At 36.9% G+C, this 26,554-nt stretch overlaps 1 protein-coding gene across 4 annotated transcripts in view; it reads left to right on the top strand.

The window, feature by feature from the left end:
• The window catches only part of LOC134531606 (palmitoyltransferase Hip14), a 203,379-nt gene that overhangs the window by 167,670 nt on the left and 9,155 nt on the right, over positions 1–26,554 (top strand). For 2 of the 4 annotated variants that reach the window (XM_063367350.1, XM_063367349.1), the window contains exon 12: positions 6,540–6,793. In XM_063367350.1, the coding sequence (XP_063223420.1) occupies positions 6,540–6,793 (254 nt within the window). Of the gene's footprint in view, positions 1–6,539; positions 23,198–26,554 lie in introns of those variants that run through there. The other 2 variants (XM_063367352.1, XM_063367351.1) reach the window with 1 other exon arrangement.

The following is a 26,554-nucleotide window of genomic DNA, read 5'->3' as shown; positions in this document are numbered from 1 at the left end:
ACACAGAGAGAGAGACACAGAGAGAGAGAGATAGAGAGAGATAGAGAGAGACAGGCAACCAGCAGCATCGTTAGCTAGCGAGTGTGTGACGGTAAATGTCGACCTTGACCACTTCCGCTTACTGCAGGGCTCGCTCTATTTTATCTCTGTCTCCAGAGGGGGGTCGCATCGGCGGGATTCTACTGTACTTTAAAACCTCATCTTGTAATACTTCTTTGACTTTTAACATAAAAGTAGTCCCTGTGGCTGGAATATTAAACTTAGATATACAGTGGAACCCCTGAATTACACTTTTCAAGGGGAAAACTGAAAATGGTGTTATTCGGGGGAAAGTGTAATTGAGGGGAAAGTAAAATTTTACTAAAAACTTCATGAAGATATGTATAATTCTTCAAGTGAACGCTTGATGTAATAAAGTTTTACAATAACTATAGGTATTATTTTTGTTTGCAATTAACTTGAGTAGTTAATGGCAATCTCAAAACTTAAGTAAATAATTTTATAGGCCTAACATTTAACAACTTGACACGGGTAGCAAACATTCCAGTAGACGGCAGGCATTGAGTTTACCCCCTCAAATGGTTGGATTGATTGGTTCAAAAAGAGATATAATGTTGTGTACCATACTGTTTGCGGTGAAAGCAAAAGTGTTCATCTGGAAACAATTGAACACTGGAAAAGTGGTTGTCAAACTGCCTTAAAATATTACATTTTTGCTCAACTTTTAAAGCGTTTCTTTCACGACCACTCGCCATTGCACGAATATTGAAAAAATTTAATCACAAACGTTAATAAATTATCTGTAGAACGTGTCAATAAAGCGCGAAAATTTACGTCAAGGTAAACAAAAATAAAGCTCAGAATCACTGGTACCAAACCCACACATGAACACAGCGGTTCGCAGTAGTGTTGCCAACATTTGCCAAGGAGCGAGAAACTGTACATGTATGTGCTACGCGGACGTGTTCCTTTCACTACATGGAACAATCTGAAGAACGAAAAAAATTTTGCAACAATAAAAGCTCCCGAATTGCCATTTGCGACGTAGTGCACAACATGCATGTACGTAACGGAACGATACTCTGTTCAAGGAATCGATAGAATCAAAATGGAATATGTATTCTTACTACAGTTGCGGTTGGCAACACGTAACAACAAGCGCTTTATTCGATGACAACAACGGTGTATATCACGGGAAGGCATTTGATTTTACCGTATGATTAGCAGGAATATAATGTATTGTAAACATAGGACAAATGGCGGGACCAGCAAAAAATGGTTTAATTGACGGGAAAACGCTATTCGCGGGAACGTAATTGCCGGATTCCACTGTATGGTATCACTGACTTATTTTGTAATAATTAAGTAGAATATTTTTGCTATACATTTTATTTCTTTAATTTGCTATATATATTTCTTTATTTCAAAACATTTAGACAGTGCACGTCGATGGTTAATTTTTTTTCTACTTCAATTATAGTTATTGTGATTTCTTATTAAAAAAAACCTTTATCAGGGATATTTTATCTTCCTATTAGTGAAATAATTGTCAGAATAGGATGAGTAGTTTCAGAGATTACTCCTTACATCCAAAGTTACAAACGTAACCTCTTTATAATATTAGTATAGATATTTTTCTTAAAAAAATATTTATAAAAGCTGGGGGGGCAGGGTCTTGCAATGAAGCATACAGATGTAAAATCTAGCGTATTTACCAGAAGATGTGCATGAGTCGCACCATATATTTGTCTCCAGTAGAATACAACTGAAGTCCAAGTCTCAGCTTGTTGCCGCGTAAGAAACACAGCACTAATGTTGATCCTTAGTCCTTCTGGCCCTTTCTCTCTCTCTCTCTCTCTTACCCCCGCCCCCACCCCCCAACCTCACTATATAACAAAAAATACAAAAGAAAATAAACCTATTTTTATACCCGTATTTTCCTCTCCATCTATTGTATATTTTTTTATTCGTCTCCTTCCCCAAGAGAGAAATGATGGCATGATTCTACTTCTTGTCAATATGTTTTTGTCAGCTGGTTCAATAAAAACTAACACGCCCTTTACAGCAATTTTGTCATGGAGTGTTGCAGTAGAAGCATGGGAAAACTCACGCCAGAAACAGTGTTTGGACACAGTTGCATCACAAAAACCTGTCGAGATAGACATGTGATGATTGTGTACGGTGCCAGGTCACTTGACAGTTACAATGAGAGAGGGAGGGAGAACCACAAACACTGCTGCACATCTCTCCTCTTTCTCAAGCTGTGGCTGGTTTATTTTTATACTTCCCCCTGTTGCTGGGCATCAGGCTGGCGGCAGACAGCCGCTTCACCGGCGGCGGCCAGGTGGCGGACACAGCAGTGATGCTTTACATTGAATAATTTATACTTGCTCGTAACATATTTACTAAAATGCAACACAGGCTAGCTATTTAAGCACATATTCAACTACACAGGGCAGTGTTAATTTTTTTTTTATCCAAAATTAAAAACTTGATCGAACAAGGGTTTCACTACATGTTATTAAAATTGGCATAAAATGTGCGATCCATACGCACGTATATACAATATACACTATGTTACAAGCCTTGCAGAACATACATAAAACTTAACATAAAGAAAGTCTTATCTGTAACAACCCTCAGTATGTAAAATTATAAATGTGTTCTTAAGCAATGACTTAAGATTATGTAATTAAAATTTAAGATTTTCATAATGTTATCGAATACTATAGCAATAAACTGGGCAGATCTCTGTATTAGTGCTTCACCGCCTACCAAAATTTTCTTAGGTCGTAATAAAACCTTTGCGACTCCGACTTTTTTGAAAAGTATGTACACTCTGTCGTGAACAACTGATAGTGAAATCCGGAAGAACATGCAAATGCATTTTATATATGTCTAAAACTTAAGCACATTTTGTTTCAGTTCAAAAATAATAAATTTATTTGTAAGGTCTAATTATTTATACATATAGAGGTTAATAAAAATGAAAATTGCATAACAGGTGTGGTATATATTGAAGTTATGTGTGCCATAATTTATAAATATGTATATGCATGAGTTTTTAAGGCTTGGTCTAAACAACACAGAATAGTAATTCGTCAAACAGGCATCACACTAAAATACTGTGTTCAAAATTCTTGGTTAAATAGGTTGCCACACTTCTTGGCACTAAAATAGAGCATTCACTGTTAAACTAATGCCTTTTTCTTGCAAACTAAATCTCAGTACTTCCTTTAATATAAATTTAAATTTAAAGTAATGTGCAAGCATTTAGGAAAATATGTTCATCCAAGAGAAACGGAAGAGTTCTGAAAATAGTCGTGACTAAATCTTAAACAGGCACGGGTACGTTTAAATCATACTGGAGCTGATATTAGCTTATTCATCACTACGCAGACATTCTTGTAGCTTGGTGGACACTTAAAGCAGTCCTTGCACACACCACAAAGTTTGACCTCGCCCCATCAATGTTGTGTTGCTACAAGGCCTGCGGTGCTTCACCCACAGTGCTGCTCTATCCTTGGTCAGTACGTCTCTCTCTGCTAGTACCTCCTGCACTCACAGTCAGTTACAGCGTTCCACAGCACCATGCAAACCACAGTCCAAAGTTCTGTGGAAGTTCTCCGAGTTCAAACTCTGGGGGGGTTTCAGATCATTAGCAAAATTAATATTTAACCAGTTTAAAAATTACAGCAAAAATATGCCAAACTATTTCTTTTTACAATATTACTTATTTAAATTTAAAGCAAAAAATTAAATATTATACAAAAAGTTACCAATTGCATCCAAAAATTGCTAGATTTGGTAAAAACTAGTACAAATGCTTGAATTAAAAAATTTTCGTCCTGTAAATTAAGAATATAAAATTAAAAGGAAGAGAAGGTGGCACCTGCCACAACTATAGCACTGAGTGTTAACCAACCTTTGTCAGTTTCTAGAAATACCCTGATTTTTTTTTTTGTACTTCATGTGGCATGAACAAATTTAAATTTATTAGTATAATTTCTAAACCAGGAGTATCTTTTGAGCACAATCCCTACATATCACAAAATTACTTTTTGTTACTTCACTTAAACTTCACTTATTAGGTATGTCGTATTATATTTCCCATGGTCATAGTTTATCTGTCACAATGACTTTGGGAAAAGATAAAACCAAAAGATGCCATGCCATCATGCAAGCGAAAATTACTGCAATATAAAACAAAGTATGTATAACTATAGGCTATAAAAAAAATGGTTGTCTGTAAAGTCGGTTTACGGACTATAGTTTAACATGACGTCATAACAAAACATTGATGAAATGATTGCATACTTTTATGAATAAAATTGAATAATTTTTATTTTAATAATAAAAGAATAAATACTTTAAATTATACTAGTTATCAGATTTTTAAAATGCAAGAATAATTAACCTTTATTGCCGAAATTGTTTTAATAAGCAATGAAAACCACATTAACTTTTCACTTCACTTTATAAACAGTCACGAAACAGTTCACGTGTAGATGACTTGTAATTAATTTCAAAAACTGGTGTTTAGCTATAAAGTTTAAATATAATTATGAACAAGTTTTCATATAAATAAAGTGTAATCAAATATCTATCATCAATTAAATGAATCACCATAATGTTTAGTCAATTGTAACATAACCTATTATTACTGCACTCGCCGACAGATGCTACTATTTTTAATAATAAAAGAATAAATACTTGAAATTATACTAGTAATCATATTTTTAAAATGAAGAATAATTAACCTTTATTGCCGAAATTGTTGTTTTAATAAGCAATGAAAACCACAGATTAAAATTCATCGAGAATATTTTATGTTTTTATGTCTTCCAGTGCTCAAAATGATATGCAATTGTGGCCCCCGGCACAAAATTTTATTTATAATTCATTAATAATAATGCCCCTCGCGATAAACAGAGGAAAATATGTGTTAACGAGTGCCTGGTTCCCGCGCCAGCTAATAGCGAGCAGGATTCGTTCGGTTCGCGTCCGCCACAGTAGATAGCAGCACCATAAACGAATAATATTAATTTGTTTTTATAATATGATTTTATAACAAATACGCATCCCAAATACACCAAACTTATTTATAATGTGTTACAATATTTTTTTAAAACATTATGAAAAAGATCCCGGGTGTAATTTGAATTATTATGTGTAACTGTAAAACACCATTGTTGGTTAAAAACGCATTTCAATATTCAACATTACTTTTGAATAACCGTACCGATTGTGCTGAAAATTGGTGGATGATCGTTAAATTACATAATATTAATAATTGAAACAACGAAAACATGATTGAAAAGTCAAATCTTGGTTGTTCCAATCGAGTGGAAGAGAGATGCCACGCATGCGTACAATGAGCATAACAGGACACATCCGTAGTGGGACATCCGTAGTGGGACATCCGTAGTGGGACAATGTGCGTTACAGGACACTTTTTTGTGTGTGCAGCCGGCGTTCATCGATTTATTAGACGTTTCCACGTCAAAATCAACATACAGGGTTTGTTTGGAAAGTAATAGGACTGAGTCGATTTAAAAAAAATTATTGAGCCAATCGTTACAATTCTTTCAAAACATTCAAAGTAGGCTCCTTCTGCGTCGATGCAGCGCTGCCACTGCGATCTCCAAGCATTGAAGGCGTCACGGAAAGCATTCTCCGGAATAGCCTTGAGAGCCGCGGTGCAAGTGCTCGGATCCCCTCTGTCGTCTCAAAATGCTCGCCTTTCATTGGCCTTTTCAAGCGAGGAAACAAATAGAACTCCGGGGGGGCCACATCTGGGCTGTAGGCCAGCTGCGGAAGCGTTGGGATGCCGGCCTTGGTCAGGCAGCTGTTCACAAGAAAGGCGGTGTGAGCCGCAATTTCTGGTCATCAGTGAGCACTTTTGGGACCATCTTTGCGCACACCTTGCGCATGTTCAAATGCTCCATCACAATGTCATGATAAATTGGTAAATTTAACATCTGGGCAATTAAACGAATACTCAGTCGACGGTCTGAGTTCAAAACTTTGCGCTCACGAGTCACATTGTCGGGGTTTGTCGAAGTCGAAGGTCTTCCAGCACGGTCTTCATCGGCGACCTCTTCCCGGCCCTCCCAAAAGGCCTTGTGCCACCAAAACACACCACTTCTTGCTAAAGCATCATCTGGGTAAGTCTGCTTGATCATATCAAACTCTCTATCGCAGATTTACCGAGTTTCACACAGAATTTAATCGCGTACCTCTGCTCTAACGAACGCTGCATTTTCGACTTACACCACTCACAGAAACACGTCGCGTGAAAAAGCCTGTCCTGACTCTCCAGCTGCTCGGAGACAACTGACCAGCCGCTCATTCGTTAGCTAGGAACCCCCTCTACCGAATCCAGTCGGTGCGCGCACACTCCGAAGTACAGTCGCGGCGGAAGAAAATCAGTCCTATTACTTTCCGGACAAACCCTAGTATCGTGAAAATTATTCCTCTTATACCTTGCCAACTTGATTCATTACACAGCCATTGACAGTGGCACGTACTGATTGCAGATAGCGTGTCTGGGGATGACGACCAACGAGCGAATGAACAGTGGCCGCTACAAGCACTTCCAGACACCGGGCCGGCGCGGCGGAGTGGAGACGCGCAGTCCCTTCCACCGCGGCGTGTGCCAGAACCTGGTTGACTTCGCCCAGCTGCGCTGCTGTGGGCTGCTCAAGCCGGACCCCACGGACTGGCTGAGTCGCTACGAGGTTGTGCAGTCGGTGGAGGAGGTGCCTCTTCTCGCGGCCAAGGAGAACTACCAGTACGTGTGAGCCGTCGCCGCTTCTAGTCCCTTCTCTCTTTCCCGGCTTCGTAGTTTTGCTAGCAACTCCTTTACTATTAGTTATGTTTATATCATCGATACACAGCAGAAAGCTTTGCTGTAGCACAAGACTTAATTAGTTAAATGTACCTGAATCAAAAATGATTTATTTGAGAGGAACTTTCAAATGCTATCACACACGTTTACTAGGTAGTTTCTCTACAGTTTTTATTGGTTACTGTGTTATGATATATTTAAGGTTAGAGTAATATTGGATTTCATATCTTTTTACATTCGTGCAATACTTGCCACAATAATTTGTATTTTGTAAAAAAAGTTTATTGGACACTTTTCAATCATACTCTTTTCGCTATCAGATTTCGTTTCAAGATCTCTACAATAACTATTAGTTTTGCTATATTTATTTACAGTTATTTGTTGACTAAAATATTGAAAAGTGCACCTTAATTTTCAGAACTAAAAATTTAGCAACAAAAACTAAATCTTTTACTCAGATATATAATTAAATTATAATAATTGTTCTGAAAACGTGCTTGTTCAGTGAAATATTGTATTTACCTGAATACTGGCAAGGTTCATTTGCTGTCTCTTTACTGAAAAAAAAAAAGGCATTTTATTTCATTTTTTCCTTGTTACAAAGGGCCTCTACTTTGAGTGAAAATTTATTAGCCTTTTTTGCATCACTTTGGTTGCACATTCAATAACTTCAATGCTAAGAAACATTTTTCAGCTGTTGTCTAGAGCTGAAACTCAGTGACACAAAAGACCTCCTGTCAATCATCTTGCAATGTTCATAAGTTTCATGTGAGGTTCATGTGATGGCTTCTGACAGGGTTGATTGGCTTGTTAACTGTTGAGGCGTTAAATGTCGACCTTAATCAGAAGTTGCACTCACAGCAGCCAAAACCAAAATATGCGTAGAATGAAATTAAAGTAATCTATGTAAGGCATCTAAAAGGAAAGACTTAAAATATGATAGACCATTATTTAATTACTCTGAGACAAATTGATTCACAAATAACATCACCAGCATGTGTTGAATTTGGGTCACTAAAGTTTAAAATTACAAAGTGATGCAGCATATATATGTAACATAAAATTTATAGAAAAAAACTGGTATGCTAGGTTGATTAATGCCGTACCTTTTATTATATAAAATGTTTGGTGCATACTAGCAAAAATATAAAATTTTAAATTTACAATCAAGGCCCCAAAAAAGACAAATACCAAAAATTTACAATAAAAGGCAAAGATAAACAAATGCAATGAAAGTCATTGAAGTCCACATTACACCTACAACTGTCCTCGCGTGTATACATTTAACCTACACATATTAGCAACAAGGCCTAAGATTACTAAAAATCAGTAAAATTTAAAAAAAATTTTTTTTGTAGCTGAAAGACTCGTGAACCATGAATAAGTTCATCATGACGGACATCGATAATAATGACTAAGAGTTTTAAATACGTCTTAAGCCACAAGACTATTTCTCGCAAAAGTAAGTCTATAATAATTCACTTTTAGTGCGCATCAAAAACACACTAACATACATTTAGCTCGCCAATATGTCCACATGGAAAACGAGAAAACGTCTCCACACTCCTGCATAACTCGGACACAAAGCACAGCTATTTCGCGACCCAAACTTCTTGGTCAATCCCAAAGTCAATTACATGTTCTCAGAATGTTCGCTGAGGTTAGAGATTAGTGAATGTAACTACCTTAAGACAAACTATATTGACTGCTGTAGCTTAAAAATTTTTAAAGAGTCCCAGTCAGTTGCTTCTATAAAAATTGGCACACACATTACTAAACTTGTGCGGGTAGAGAGGTGCAGTTTTTTCATAGAATGTTACAGTTGAAAGTGTTGGAATTCTCACACAAAAACAATAATTTTTTTTAACCAATGTTGCATCATAAAAACCTGTCGAGATAGACGTGAAGATTGTGTAAGGTGCCAGTCTATGGGCATTACAGTATGACCAAGGAGGGAGGAACCATCAGCACTGCTACATGACCACATGCACTTACACTCACACACGTACACTCACAAACACACACACACAAACTGTGGCTAGTTTATTTTTATATTTTCACCATCTTCAGTCAGCCATGTCACTTATCAGTGCCAGCCCAGCTGATCGACCTGCGGCCAGCAGGCGACAGACGTAGCATAACGGCACAGTTTAATGTACTTCTCGTGCACTGCCGAGATGTACCGTATATACTCGTGTATAGCGCGCCCTTTTTTCCCCTCAAGTAAAGGAAAAAAATAAGGATGCGCGCTATACACGGAAAAAAAAAAATTTGTGGGGGGGGGGGGGGGAGGCGGGGAGGAGTGGAAGTCGTTAACTGCCGGGTGACGGGTGATGTTTCTGGCCAGCCCCCACACATACGCACAAGCAACAAGGCCTCTCTTTCACACACACACGCACGCACACAACCTGGTCTCTCTCTCTCTCACACACACACACACACACACACACACACACATGCGCGCGCAAGCACGCAGGTCTCTTGTTTATTTTTAGACCTCCCCCTCTACAGCTTGTAAAATAAAAGAGAGAGAGAGAGAGAGAAAATGTTGACACCAGTCCCCCCCTACCACTTCCTTCGCTTCGTCGCAGCTGCTACAGGTGAGTCATCTACTCCGTGTCACATTCCTGCCTGCCTCCCTTCCTCCCGCCCACGTACCAGTTGTGACGATACAGCGCTTCATTATCTTTCGTCTACACAGCAGAGTTTAAGTATTTTCCTGACGCATCACCACACATCAATTTAAATAATCAGGTACCACAAAATGTTAGTAAAATTTATTTATGGGAAAAAAAATTTCAAATTTTTTTTTCTTTGGAATTTGTTGCAAAAATCGTGGTGCGCGCTATACACGAGGGTGCGCTATACACGAGTAAATACGGTACTTACTCGTGTGTTTATGTGTCACTAGCGACAAATCATATATATGTAGTAAAGTGAAAAGTTAATTTAAATATTTTAGTTTTGTTCCAATTTTCTTTTGTGTTAGATTAATTTTTCTAATCACTATTACCAAATTAATTTGTTCTAAAATTGGTTTGCATGGTTGAGTTATTTTCAAAGAAAGTATTAAGGCAAGAAACCAACAAGCATCACAGTGTTTTACTGTTTTTTTTTGAAAGGATGATCAGTATTAGATCAACAAGCTGTGGGTATCGGTATGATCCACAAATTCGTTGATCGGCCCAGCTCTCCTTAGAACTAGAACTATTCCAATTATTAAATGGTTGATAAATAAAGGTAACTATAATTTCAGATGCATATATTTTGGAGCCCCTATTAAAAATTCAAAATACAAATCAAAACTTTAGTATTGTTCTATAGAAGGAGAATCAACCCGTTTTGATTCTAAAACCATTGGAATCTAAATCTTTGATACTATTGAAATATAATACTAATAAGAACCTCAGCCTCTGTTCAGGTAATAATGGCACCTTATGTGTTTGTTACCAATCTTAGACTTGACTAATGTATTATAACTTTTTTAAGGCTGTGTTTAATTTTTAACATTCTGTAAAGGCAGTGTTGTTAACTATGGTGACTCTTTTATTTTGAAGTACTATATACGTTATTGTAATAAACATTGTAGGTAGCAACTGTATTTTATTTGTTGGTTCTCTGAACCTCTGAAATTCAAAACTTAGGCATGTGCATTCCTAGAAAAAATAGGATGAAAATAATTTATGACAACGTATGAGTTGACTCATCTATGATAGTTATCAACCCTCATCATTGATTAGATATAGTAAACTCTTGACTAATTGAGGATCCTAGTACCATAAATAATTTATAATCTTAATGATTAACTAGTTAAACTTATGTGCATGCATAAGTTTACTATAAAGCTTTTAAACTGGCACTGTTAATAGTTTCATGCTAGTTTTCCATTGGGTCTTGTAAAGAAGTTAGACTATTCTAATGTAAAAGTTATTTCAGCAGTGGATGTTTTCATACAAAAATATAATGATCATTAGAGTTCATCAAAATATTATAATTTTATCATAACTGAAAGCTAAGCGTGATTATTTCTAATGTCCAAAATCATTCAGAAAAAAAAATTACATACATACACACCCAGTCTACCATATTAAATAAATGGGATTATTAAGATTGTAAACACTCTTACATCTTACCGTATTTATCTGCATAAGGGTGGCCCCTGCGTATGGGTCGTACCTTTAATTTTGCACATAAAAATCTAACATTTTCACCATAAGGGTTGCCATCGAATAAGAGTCACACCATATATCTACCTTCACTCGAGTTCAATGGATACAAGTGTAAGTCTTTGTGTTCGGTGTCTCATTTATTGGTGCCTAAGAAATATCGCACTGGTGTTGATCCTCTGTTTTCTTTGTCTGTGTACTATATTTACTACTAGATGACCCGGTGAACTTCGTACCACCTAAAATTTATTTGATTGTAACTCTTCAAAAGATATTAATTTTTATCACCCTTCCAACTCCAATTCATTGAGATCAATCATATAAGTCGCATCGTGTACAGCTTGAGTTTTGATTGGTTATTAAATAAAACTCGTTTGTAATTCATATGAATGCAATGTTTTTATTTTACATGAAAGATAAATGCAGTTAACATTCAATGCAAAGCTTTCTGGTAAACTACGTTTTTCGTTTTGTTTTCCGGCGCGTAAATAAACAAAGATGATGGCTTTCCGACACGCCAACACGCAACATACAGTTATCTATGTGCGAAACACGGAAACACCAAGTTAATTCCGCAAACTTCCAACGACTGGCCTTGAGATTTGTTTATGGTCATCGCGAAGGCCAGACGCACAGGGAATTGAAGTCGTTTAAAATTGAATGGCATGTCCGTTGGAATCATCGGGATGCGCGGAATCAAAACATCCTCTCCTTTGTACTTTCCCGTGATAATAGTCGCCTCTATGACGTTATTCATAAGCTTTTTAACAGTCAGTCTCGTTCCATTGCATAGTCGAGGTTGATTGATGTTACGTAACATGATGATGACTGAGCCTACTTTCAATTACAAATTGTGAGGTGGTAATCCAGGCAATTCTAGGGAATTCAAAAATTTTGTCGGATAGTTGACTATCTCATCCTGGTTGATAACTGTGTCAACCCATTTTAACTGTCCCGGAAGGAAATTTTGAATGGACGCATTAAGATCATCGACATCTTTGTTTTTCGCTGCCAATATAGCTCGTTCGCGCAGCCAATTATGGTTTTTGAAGTTCTGTGCTACGTTCGTAAACACACGCCGAATGAGCTCCTCCTTCGATTCGGTCAACTGACAGAAATCAGTGGGAAATGTGACTAATCCAGTCGAGATGTCAACTGCAATTTTCCCATTACCAATGTCCAACAATTGCTACGAAAACACATCTGTATTTCGATCTTGTTGCAAAAACACTCACATGTTAGTCGTCAATCGGAGTGTCTTCACGTGTCGCCACAAATTTGATGATTTTAAGCATGCGTTCAGTTCGTCAGAAGCAGTTGATCGTGGAATAACTGGAAGAGTCTGACGAAAATCACCGGACAACAGAATCATGGCTCCACCAAAAATGTTTCGATTGTCACGAAGATCTTTCAACGTTCTGTCCAGCACTTCCAGTGACCTCTTGTGGGCCATCGTACATTCGTCCCAAACAATCAATTTGCATATCTGTAGAATCTTCGCCATTGCGCTGTTTTTGACGAAGTTGCAAGCTGGTGTCTCGTTGATTTGCATGTTCAGCGGCAATTTAAAGGCAGAATGTGCAGTTCGTCCACCTTCTAACAAAGTCGCTGCTATTCCAGATGAAGCCAATGCTAGGACAACTTCATTCTGCGATTGAATCCTTGCCAAAAGCAATGAAATTAAGAACATTTTCCCAGTACCTCCGGGAGCATCCAGGAAGAAAATTCCACCAGTTCCATTGTTCACAGCTTCTATCAAAGAGTTGTATACAGTCTTTTGTTGTTCATTCAATTGCGAAACATTTGTACGAACTGCTTCGGCTAATGCTTCGGTGTCGTATTGTTGTTCTCTTTGTAACTCGTGGTTAAATACATCTTGCATTGGGCGATTGGGTGATATCATCCCCAAATATGACAACATTTCACTCGCCATCAATAAACACATGTCTTCTATCATGATCAATGTCTCATTGTGAATTTCTGCAGTCATTTGCAATGTCGGATTTAAAGTTTGGTGACGCACACAATGCAAAACATCTTCAGACATGTCGTCTGTATATTTGACCCACAAATCGTTCAGATTTTAAGGGAAACATTTGGATATGATAATCGCAAACCATGTGCGAATTTGATGAGGTGATGAAGATATGACAGAATCTTTGAGCGTATTATCCCAATGCGAATCGTTCTTAAGCAACTGTAAGAGTTGACACGCCGCACGGTAAGTTGCACACAGATGCCCATTAACAGTTCTTAGTTGTTGAAACGACGTCGGACCACGAACATTCACCAACAACAATCGAAGATAGTAACATTCGTCATTATTTGGATGCACAGTATATATGCGACCCAGAGCATCTAAGGCAAATACATTTGGATGACCTTCAACTGGTGTTCCTTGTTTCCGATGCTGAAATGATTTCGATGATGTGTTCCATGTGTAGTAGCGTGGCATTTCAGCATACAGCAAAGTGCGAGCGAAAGCATGTACTTTACAAAACCAAGAAGAAGCTTGTCAATGTTTTCGACGGTGGCCACTCTGTCTGCTGCGTTCTCTGGATTGAAATACACTCGTCCGTTTTCCAGATGTACTGCCAAATGTACAACTGTGGGTTGTCTTTCTTGGATCGCAAAGGAAAAGATGCGCCAAATCGCCTCGTTGCTGCTGACATAGCGACCCATCTGATACTGATATACTTCGTCGTTTGCATTTGTGACAGTGAATAGAGCCATACCGCTGCCTTTATTCACATATTTGCATATGTAATTGGTCGGCTTGACGGAGTTACAGTATTCCACATTGATGTGAGCCTCAAAAGCCTTGGACAATATAGGCGAATACGGCACAATCCAACGATTGTCCACTTTAACATCTTGCCCTTTGACCTTCACAACTGCAAATCGCCCATTGTCGGCAACTGATCGCCGACGATACAGTGGGTATCCGTCATTGCCTGTGATAGTGTCAGCAATCAGGTCTCTCGGGTATTGCTTGGAACACTTACCATCGATCATACAGGGCGAGTCGTTGTTGAAAACTTCGCAAGGTCCATGGATCATATCCTTAGTCACCACTGCATGAAATTTCGGATCAACAGCTTCATCCGGGGTTTCGGCTGAGATGATTGAATCGATTTCATTGGCATGATTTTTTCTACAAACCAAACCAAAATGTGCGCATGAGGCAGACCACGCTTTTGCCATTCAACGGAGTACATCCAGCAGCAAACTTGACCATACACACGGTTCTTTATGATGAAATCCATCAGAGATTTTAATTTTTGTTTAAAAACTCTGGCAGTAATGTCATGTCTGTCAACTGAAGTTTGGATAGGTAGCAGTTCATTCTTGATTTTGATCCACTGGGGATTACAGGTGAATGTTATAAATAGGTCTGGGCGGCCATATTGTCTAACATACAATATCGCATCTTGTGCGTATTTGTGCGTGTGGCGTGGGCTTCCAATGTAAGTAGCCGGCAAAATTGTCATTCTTCCTTTGTTGTTTGCATCGCGGAGATGAATGTTTTCTTCGGATCGGAGCTGCTTTTGGTTCAAACGAATATATGTCAATCGCTCAGTCTCAATTTTGACATACATGTCAACTGCGAACTGGTGGAAAAGACTGCGACACTTCAAAATGTGATTTATTTTGCCTTCACGAATCATAAGTCTGTATGAATAAAAATTCATAGCACTTACTTTTTTATTGGTTTCAGCACCTGTTAGTTGATTAACCATTTTTATGTTGAAATGGTATCCGTCCTCGCCCTGCCAAAAGATCAATGGATATTGTAGCGCATCGTGTCCGTTGTGTTTCGGACACGCGTTTCAATTCATTGTTCCGACGATGAAGCATGATATCTATAGATTGCACATTTTATCCGACAATAACAACAGCCACTTCGTCGATTGTCGGCGAATTGAACCTTCTTGCGTGTTCACCCAAAGGCATTCTGTCAGCCCTGATTACGATATTATGGCTGTTGGACGGCATCCGATCCAATGCAATTTTGAACAATTTGATCAATTCGTTGTTCTGATGAAGAAACGTTTGCAATTCTCTGACAATTACTTGCTTAATTATCGGATTGTGAGCATAACGCTGATAAACTTCCGCATTCAAATTTCCCATAAAATAAATTTGTAAGAATTGATGGTCCACATCCGGTGGCGGTAATAGCGCTCCTACTGAATGAAATATTTGCCCTTGAATCTGGAAAGTGGGCATGAAATTGTCTCGTACAATGTGTGTTGCGCCAAAAGATGTCATTTGAAAACAACTATTGTATTTTTGGATGTTGGCCAGAAAATGGTTAGAATCACTTCCCGTTCCAGAAACTAATGAGTGCAGTGGCTCTGGTGGCGGGATCAATTCAGGCAATTTCACTTTTCCATACGCAGAACTTAATCCAGGAGATTCACCACTGAATTTCAACGCCTTGCAATGCGGACAAACGACTGACATTTCTCCAATAGTTACTGACATGTCTGCACCGTAATAGATTTCGGGATCGTAATGGAATGCCGCTCGTTCCAGGTTCACAGGAGCACCGCGTCGGCGCAATCGGTCATGTTCATTTTGTCGTGCTCGCTGGCGTTGTGTTTTATGTGCACGAATTCGTTGCATTCTGAATCTATTCGCTTGTCGTTGATTTTCAGTCGCTCTCGAACGTAATTCGGACATGCAAATACGACTATTTTCATTATCCGTCTCTTGCTTGTCATCTGTATGGTTTGCACGTGAAGTAGCTCGCTGCGCATTTGACCGACTTCGACGACCTATGTCAGCTTGTCCTTTCCTTGGCATTGTAATGAACCCTGTAAAACGACACGGAATTGTTTTCACAGTCACTCAAATCTGTCGATCTTAACTTGAGATCTTTTCAATATTGACATTCTCAAAATAATTTCTCGAGTCTCGCCAAAACACATTTGAATGAATTAGTGATTATGTCTAAGCGTGCAAATTCAACTAACCTTAATAATCAAAAAAACCTTATTAACCTTATTAACCAAATAAATAAAACCTTAACAACCAAATTAAACCTTACTAATCAAGAAATCTTAAAAAAAACAATAAAACCTTACTAAACAAAAAGCCTTGATATAATGACTGATCAAAATGAATGTTCGCAAAATGTAATTAAATTCGCTTTAACCAAATCTATTCTCAAAATCCGCTACTTTTTTTTTTAGAAAAACCTTTTTTTAAATGTAATATATTCCACACAACTGCATGAAATGAATTACAGTTAGGTATGCATGGAGCAGCGAACTTACCTTGAAAACATCACAATATCCTTAAACAAATTCCTCGAATCTCGTTAAAACACATTTGAATGCATTTGTGGTTATGTCTAAGCCTGCAAAGTTAATTTGCCTTAATAGCATGGCTGATCAAAATGTATGTTTTCAAATTTTATTTAAATTTGCTTTAACCAAATATATTCTTAAAATCCACTACCATTTTTACGAAGAAAAAAGAAAGATTTGAAATGTAATAGATTTCACACAACCGCACGGAATGAATAGCAGATATTTTTACACTATTTCCACAAATAGTTACCAATGAAATATTCACAATTTATATCAAACTTCGCTAAGCGGACGGGTCTCGCCAAGGAGAATAATAAGTTGATAAATCTATGGCGGCCAAGGAGAAATGACACAAACACGCCAAAAATCAACCAGCGGCTAGTTTGGTTTTCTATTAAAGTGTTAATTAATATATTTTATACAATTACTTATTTCTGAATAAAATGTACCCTATGTCCTTTTCTGTACCCCTGACAAGGTGTAAGCAAAATTTCATGATGATCGGTTCTGTAGTTAAGGCGCGAAAGTGTAACAAAAAAAATTTTTCCCTAATTTTGTTCCCCCCTAAACCACCCCTGTATTAAGGCGAACAAAACAAAACAAAAATTATTAAAATCGGTCCAGCCGTTTTCGAGTTTTAGCCAGACTAACGCACGGTGATTCATTTTTATATATAAGATATTAACAACCCCATTAATTCCCACACTAACCAACAAAAAACCAAAGTAGAAAACTGCTTTTTTAAATACCGTTGGTTTCGTTTCGTCTGTATTATTTTTTTTTTCCACCTATCCCACTACTTTTTTAAACTAAAAAACTGCATAAAATGTGCGTCCCATCCATATGCGGGTAAATACAATATGTATTTAATTTTATGAGTTCATACGAAGGCAAACTGTGCAACTATCATATCAATGAATTTATTTTAGAATTACATAGTAGAATGTTTAAACACATTAAAATTTTTATTAAAACTGAAATATATTTTGTTCATAAGATTTAATTATTGTAGAGGCTTTTCGTGTGCAGTTTTAAAACCATTTTTTTTTTTAAAGCCCTTATTTTGTAAAATACTTTTTGCAAATATTTTTTCTTTGAACTGTACAATGTATTGACTATTTCTGTAAATTTAGGTCTCCATAATGAAAATATCTATCCCACAAAATCAACCCCATTGAATTCTGTCCAATTGTTCATGTTCTATTATTATTTTTACATTCTAATTATTCATGCACAATACGACCTTTACTACCCTCTTAAAATTTTTAATGATTAGAGATGATAGGAAATAGCATTTACAAATGTACTTCATAGCATTTATTTTAAGTCCAGTAGCATTTATAGGCATTTATAAATTTTTCATGTTTTTAAAGATGCATCACCGTTTTTATATTTTTCTCAGATTTTTTTTGAGAGAGAAACTGCTTTGGACGCGATGGGAGTAAAATTTCAAGGCAGAATTTTAGTGCAACATTTTCATGAAACAAGGCTGTGAAACGCTTTCTGATGCTGAAAGGTTGCGGACGGTGCAGAGCATTCCTGGCCTTAGTTTCCTTGGGTGGGCACCACGCTGAACCCCGCCGTGCTGCAGGGATAGGCGGGTCATGGCGGTAGGGATGCCACCCAACTGTAGGGAGTATTTGGGCAGAGGGCAACACAATGGGGTTTGAGCTTATTGTTGTGCACCGCGCCACGGGCCATATTCACAAGAAAATCGTGTTCTTTCAAGTAAGTATTATTGTAATTACTTGTGTAAATTAGTATTGTTAAACCATGTTATACAAGTATGGTTTTAACTGTGCAACTAAATTTTTTTTGCTGGTACAATGCTTTTGATGGTTCTTATGACAGGGTAATTATAAGTCATAAATTATTATTTGATTCACTAAATCAAACACTGTATTATAATTATGAGCCCACGAGCGGAAGTCCAACTAAGAATGTGCTAGTTAAAAAAAAAATAAGTTTACACAAATCCCATACTTGGAATATTAATTGTTTTTATTTTTACTTTGTGGCAATTGGGTTATAACCTTATAACACTTATTACGTAAAGAATTAACGTTGAGTTTACGTGTCGCGGAACAATGCACATATTGTCATTGTTTATTTATTCGACGGCGGAACATTATGAATGCCTATTAATGCATTGCAGTACATCTATGTAGCCTATTGGTAGAATCTGTTGCACTATAACTCAATGATAAGGAGATATTTGCAGAACTACAAAATCAGTATAGAAAAAAGCTTGATCACATGTAACGTATACATAATATAAAATTAAATTAAAAACTAATTTATTATAATCAATTCTAACTTTGATATTTACTATACAAATTTTCGTAATGGTGTATTTCAATAGTGAGTAATATTTGTTATTGATTAATCAATATTGATTGATGTCCTGAGCTGTAATAATTTTGTTGATTCATGTTTATTTATTTCTATTTTTATTTAAATGTCTAATAAGTACATAAAAATTAGATTATTTAAATACCTACTTGAAAAGGAAATGAAAGCCAAAAAACAGCAGTTATATTTAAGTGAGTAGTAATTTTGTTAATTCATTTTTATTTAGATAATTGTCTTTGTTCTATCTCTCTCTTTCTCTCTGCTATTTTACCCGTTAAGATATACTTACGAGTCGAGGTTTGAATTGCCAAAGAAGTATCACTTTTGTCACGTGCATTGAGTTAAATACACACTTTTTTTTTTAGTTAATGTGAAATATTTTACATTATTTTTAATGTATCCAACATAACTCTTAAAAAATATTATGTGTCTTAATCGAAATATCTTTGGATGGGTACCAGCTGATTTTTTTGAGCCCATTATGTTAAACATTAACCTTTTATCATGTTAATTTTACTACAGGTAAGGAAGAAAATGAGTCCTTATGGGTGAGTTTGACATAGGGGAAAATTTTATTGCTAGGTGCACGGTTGTGGTACATTTGGTACATGAAAACCTAAATTCTATTACTGAATAGTGTTAAGTATGTTGTCAATATTTAATTTTAAACATAAAGGATTTAATGATAAAATTTAAATTGTTGTTGTCTCCATTGTTTTAAAGCTGACTAATGTACTCTGAATCACCTTTTAGTGTCTAAATTGACCAACTGCTTGGCCAAGAGGGCCCTAAATAATTCTGATAATTAAGCCTAACCAACTATTCATTTTAGTTGCAAGTAATAAGATACTTTAGTGCAGGTAATAAAATACTTTTAGTGCAATTCTGCCCTTACAGTTAATCGCACTTATTTGTTAGAACAGAAAAACAAAATTTATTTTTTTTCTCAATAAGTGGTGACTAAACTATTACTGATGTGAATTGAGTTTGAATTCAGCCTTGATACATGGGCTCTAATTAATCTTAAACAGACAAAACCTAAATCATTAAATTGGTATTGTTATGGCAAGTAATTGTGTGGAGTGTGCCACCAGTAACCTCAGTAACATGGGAGTGAGGGGGAAGTGGTGAATGCGTGATATGATAACAAAATTAATATGAGTGGTGATTGGGAAAGGGAATGTCTTTGAATATTTTGGGATCTCTTACTTGTAACATATTTTTGGACCTATATCATTACTGGTTACACTGTGTGTCATAAAAAAGCAAGACAATAATGGATAAAAAAAAAAAAAAATATGTATATGTAAACACACGGAAAACAAGTGATAATCAGCCGATGTCAAAAGATAAATCATAGACAGCATATAAAATTTGGTGGAAGGAATTAGTCAGGTTTCTAGCTGTTTGTAGCTCCACCACTCGCCAGGCTCAAGGAGGCAAGACGGGACAAGAGGTCCTTTTCATTGGTCATGAAGAAGTTAACCCCTAAATTAGTGATGGGCAGATGCTAAAAAAACAATCCTTATTAATAATAATTTACCTATGTGATACGCCTTAAACGATAACCAATATTTTTATGGTTTTAAAAAATATTTTGTCAGTAAATGCATTGAATAAACTAATGCTAGCAAATTTCTTGTAACTAATTTGTTAAGCTTAAAGACTATTGTGAACGTTATTTTTTTACATTAATATTTTTTCCGTTAATAGCTCTCTAACTAAAAATTTAATTGGACTGCTTAGATTTCTGGTATTATTTCTCACCATACATTTATGGAAAAACTGGACATGAATGGTGCATGTATTGCTAGTTTACAATTCATTGTAACGCTATGTTTAGTATACTTAGATCACCATGATGCTCAATTACTTATTGTTACAAATAAAAAAGTCATAAGCTCAATACATGAGTTAAAACCTCCTACATATGCCATTTGTAAACATAATGACAAAAAAGGTTTTCTTACACAGCAAGAACGTGTCCTCGACATTTATCAGGAATTGTGTGTCTCAAATAGAGAGCTTTTTAAATAACAATATTTCTTGATTGGTCTTCTTTCTATTCTATCACTGAACATTTGAGTTGTAATCATGCAATGTACTAGTGTACTTTTAAATTTACCATTTAGCAGCATATTTACACCCCATTTCCATCTTTTGGATTTATTAACAAATATGCACTCATATTTTCTTGAAATAAATTTTGTAATTTCTCGATTGTTACAGCCCAATAGCATGACAAACTTTAATCCAGTATTTAATCCAGTATATTAAAAAAAAAAATTCTGACTCGTCCCTAACCTCACACAATCTTTGATCCTGAGTTAAAACTTGTTTTCATGATTTCTGCTGTTTGGTTTATTGCATTAATTAGATTTTTTTGGTTATACATTAGGCCTGTACAAATATTAAAATGTTCGATTACAAATGCCAGTAGTTCATTGTTCGTATTCAATGCAACCTTGAATACTAACACTTCTAAATAATGAATATTTGTTTTATAACGAATATTGGACATATCATACCTCGTGAGTTTGTTGTATACCAACATTCATTGTTGAGGTATATTTATTTGTACCATATAAATGCCTTTGTTCACTACTGTTTCATTAAACAGTAATGGAAATATTCCTTGAAAGATTTAAAACATGACATATCTATGACATTTAAAATTGAAAACAAAATATTATTTGATTTAGTTTCATCACACATACCAGTAGTGGGAAAAAATAAATTAACGTCAACCATGGACAATAATACAACAAAACACGGACACTTCATTGCGATAGTCATTAAAAGAAGTGAACGCCATTGTTTCAACGATGTATAAATCAATATTCACAATCAATCTAACACCGTGTGGCACAGTACAGCTTACTTGCTGTATGAATCTATGACAAAATAGACGCAGTCAATAACAAAACAAAAAGGAAATAATTTTTATGGATATCAGATGAAATTAGCAGAAATTGTTTGTATAATATTGTGGAACTAAAATATGAAATATAGTTTACCTGTCGTTTACAATGAAAACATGTGAATAACTAGTATTTAAATATTTAAATATGAGCTCATTTTATCATTAAATTTGGAACACAATGTAAAATAAAATGTTTCGTTGGGGGAGGGTTGTGTTTGTGTTTTTTTTTAATTACCAAATTTTTCAGTATTTTGTGTTTCACAAAAAATTTCTCTATCAATATGTAGAGTATCAGGCATAGGCGTACCCAGGGGGGGGGTTTTGGGGGTTGAAACTCTCCCCCCCCCCCCCCCCCCGAAAAGTCTTGGCGACCATTCCCGTCTCAACTGCAACTCTGGAGAGGACATTTTCTTGCTTAAGAAGATTAAAATCCTATCTGCGGAACACCATATCTCAGGACAGACTGAATGGATTGGCCTTACTGAATGTCCACTACAACATCCACATCGACCCGGAGAATGTGGTTACGGAATTTGCCAAAAAAAAAAAAAAAAATAAATAATAATAATAATAATAATAATAATAATAATAGAAGAATTCTTCTGTAAAACGTTTGGAGGCTTAAAAAAGTTTATTATAAACAATTATTTTTTGGTGTTTATGGAGTTTTCTTAAAAAAATAGAAGCCCCCTTCCCCAACCCCCCCCCCCCCCTCCCGCCCGAGAAATATCTGGAAGAACCCCCCCCTCCCGAAAAAAAATCCTGGGTACGCCTATGGTATCAGGGTCTGTAAAATTAAGTAAATAGGAACTGAAATGATATTGGTTGGGTATGTTAAATTAGGTTAGCTGCATAATGAAAAAGACTGTATTTTTCTTTGAATTTTTAAATATTTTAACAAAACCAATCTTCCACGTGAGTATTATTCGTCTGTGCACATTAATTTTTCTCTCTCTGGGTATTTGTTACATGATGTGAAAAAAAAAAATTCTGTGGATTCTAATTCTTGTTCTTACTATTCCAATTTAATATTAATATTCCTGAATAATTTAGTATTTTTATTTGTATTTCATTAAAACTAAAACTAAAATTAAAATTTAATTCAATTATTATTTGAATGTTCTTTAAATATTTTTAGACGTATAATTAATATAATAATTAATTTTAACAGGAGCAATGTCTTGGTAGTCAACAAATACACCTTCATAATTGAGAAACAAATTATTCTGATTAACACACCTATTTTTATTAATACTCATAGAAATTTCATAGTCATTGTGAAACCATTTTGCGACCACAAAAACAATTATGTACATGTGGAATAAACAAACACGTTGCACATAACCTCTTCACTGATTTCTGAACCAACAAGTTTACTATTCGCAAGTACCGAAGGATGAATATTTAAGTATAGTTCATGATTATGTCCTGTGGTTATACACTAACTCATGGTACGAAGCCAAAGGACTACGTCCTCAGAACAATGGGACTACAGTAGAGCACCCTGTATCCGGAATGGTCGGGACTTAGACTATTCCGGATAGTAGAAAATTCCGGAAAGTAGAAATTGACTATAAGGCCCCCTAATTGAAAAAAAAAATTGCTCCCGAAGTTTGTGAACATCCTGTAGCTGTAGATGAGGACGGCAAGGGGGGTGGGGGTAGGGTGATGACAGCTACATCCGGTGGTGTGACCTTGCCACGGGCACGCTTATCAGACCTTGCCTAGAAGCACGCTACAGCTACGTGACTGTACCATGATGTCCGCGCGAAGAAAGCAGACGTAGGCGAGACGTTTGACATTCAATGAATTGTGTTACAATTACGTAATTTACATAGTTTGTACAGTGATTTGGTGTATCCACATGTTGCATAAATAAAATATAAAATAATAACACATGGTACAGTTAGGTACGGTACATTACAAATAAAAAAACACTTACCATGACTCACTGTAGGCTACACATGTCCCGCGAATAAAAAATAATGTCCTAGAACTTAGATAAACTGCATTGAAATAATCACTGTATACGGCCCCACTTGTCTGTGTGTAAGAAACATTGTTTAACAGTCGCATTAATTTAAATTTAAAAAGCTAAACAACAAATTACCTAAATCGTCACACATTGTGAAAGACAGGAGAAGTTAAAGTTAATCACTGTCACTGTCACTCTGAACGTAACTGTTTACGTTTGTGCCACTGGTGCCAGGTGTTGGATCGTCAATGTTCTCACTCGTAGTTGAAGCAGGTGTGGAAACAGGAGCTTTTTTGAACATGTCACTAATGCGTTGTTGCCGCACACGTTTGTGCTTCTCTTCAGTCAGCTGTTTTTGAAGCATATACAAATGCATAATTTGCTGGTCGTTGATATAACTTCGTTGCTCTAGGCCAGCTATTAATCGTTCAATGTGGTGAAGGCACTCATCTTGCGAGATTTTCTCCTGTGGTTCATCTTCATCGCTACTGCTTTCATTGTTTCCGTCGTCTTTGTTACACTTAACAGAGTCTAATATCTCCTTATCCGAAAAGTGATGCACAACGGGAACATTATCATCAACACAAAACCATTCCACAATGTTTTGTTCTTGCAATTGTAAGTCTTCTAGTTCTGGATTTGTTATGTTCTTGGCATACTCCAGCAGTTCGTTCACGTTTTTTTGTTCAAAACCTTTGAAGTCGGCTTCATTTCCCTTTTCATGAACCTCGTCACGATAAACCAAAGTCGGCCACAATTTAAACCATGCCTTGTGAAATGTTGACACAGGCATACCTTCCCATGCACGAGCTAGTGACCATATGACATCCTTTATGGTGTATTCCTTTTTAATTTCTGAGATAGTTTTGCCGCCATTCAGATAAGATAAAAAGTGCTTCATGAACTCCGTGCGATAACGACATTTTAGGGAGCGTAATATTCCCTGATCTTGCGGTTGGATTAGTGCAGTGCAGTTAGGGGGCAGATACATGACAGAAACATTATCCCTGTCTAGTGTTTCAGCTGCAGGATGCGCGGAGCAGTTGTCTAGCACAAGGACAATCTTGCAGTGCGGGTCTAAGCCTATCTTGTTACAGTGTTGCCGGCTCTGGCGCACAAAACTGTCAAACCATTCTGTGGTTATTGCAGATGTTATCCACGCGGTTTTTGTAGCTCGGTATTCAACGGGTAACACTTTAACACCTTTTAGCGCCCTTGGGCGCAAGCTTTTGCCAATTACGAGTAGCTTCAGCTTGTGGGTACCGGCAGCATTTGAACAACCAAGCACGGTCAATCTGTCTTTAGAATCTTTCATCCCGCTGTGAGGATTATCTGCAGTGCACAGCGTGCTTCGAGGCATACAACGCCAGTACAAAGCAGTCTCGTCCGCATTGTAAACTTGGTCTGCTGTTAAGTTGTTGTCCAACACATATTCTGCGAACTCAACAACAAACTTTTCCGCCGCCGCTGTATCTGCAGAAAGCTTTTCACCGCTAACTTTGAAAAAAGAAATTCCATGGCGTTTTTTGAATTTATGAAGCCACCCTAACGAATAGTCACAATCGTATGTTAGATTCAGTTCGGCATGAAACATTTTTGCCTGTTCTATCAGCATCTGTCCAGAAATGCTAACACCTTCACTTCGCCGCAAACGAAACCATTGATAAAGAGCATTATCAAGGTCGCTACATTTACTACCCTGCATTGTTTTTCTGTTTTCAATTCCTCTCTTCGTATCACTGTCCGAATAAAATTTACACAGTTCATTCTTTTGTTTCTTTATGTCGTAAATCGTCGAAATGCCGACATCATACGATTGGCTGAGATTTTTAACAGAAGTCCCAGCATCTAGTTTCTTGAGAATCTCAACCTTTTCTTTAATGGTAAGAACTTTTTTCCTTCGTTTACTACTCTTTTCCTCATCACCAGGAAGTTTATGTTTTGAAAACATCACGTGTCTGCAGGAACGTACATACTAGCGATCGCGCACCACAAGCAAGACTGACATTGAACGCACACAATACACCACTCCCCCTCCCCTACAACGCGTTATCACGGCGCGCTCACGTGTAGGCGGGGCCGCTGCCGCCAATTCCTGATATGCGCTCGACGCCCGTGCACTGCAGTCGCGAGACCGGAAGCCTTGGCTTCCATCATAACTCGCTGAGTGTTTATAAAATCAAGTGCACCCTGACTGACTAGACAGGGCGTGAACTGCGCAAACAATCAGTATTTACTTCCGCGGGAATAATATATATTATAATTCATTTAAAAATATATACATTTTTTTAAATTTTGTAAATTTTTTTTAACTCTCGGAAAACATCCGGATAGTAGAAATTCCGGTAAGTAGAATTACGGATACAGGATGCTCTACTGTATCACTCTGTCCTTGTATTGGGCTGTTACCGATCACCATGGTCGAAATATTCTAGTTTCTAAGTTCCAAACACGAAAACAGGTAGTGGTAGTGCCCGGATCACAGCCGCAAAATTCTCTCTAAACTTACGTCATTATTTGCTTTTGTGAGCCCTGCCCGACCGCAACCTGCCGGTACCTCATCCTGAGGCTACGTGCATCTGCATTCCGCCCGGAGGAAGTCGCAGGTGCAATGCCTCTCAGCCAATCACAGCACAGCACTCATAAAATCATAGCAGGATACAATTTCTGACCCCTCATAGCAAGGTGTTTTTTGACAAAGATTAAACTAAGAAAAATCACATACATAAAGTGGTGATCTCAATTTTAACCAATCACAAAAATTCCTTAAAAAAATTACCAACCAATACGGGCATATAGCAACAGCCGTCCTACACACACTAACATTTTTTTCTCACGGCTATGAGCTCTCTGTCTCTCTCTCTCTCTCTCTCTCTCTCTCTCTCTCTCTCTCATTTCGTTCTCATGCAACAGGCCAAACTATTGCATCAGCTTTCAGACAAAGAATCATGACGAAAACAGAGTACAAAG

This window comes from Bacillus rossius, chromosome 5 (assembly GCF_032445375.1).
Source record: "Bacillus rossius redtenbacheri isolate Brsri chromosome 5, Brsri_v3, whole genome shotgun sequence".
NCBI lineage: Eukaryota > Metazoa > Arthropoda > Insecta > Phasmatodea > Bacillidae > Bacillus > Bacillus rossius.
This window is presented reverse-complemented; position numbering and strand designations above follow the sequence as displayed.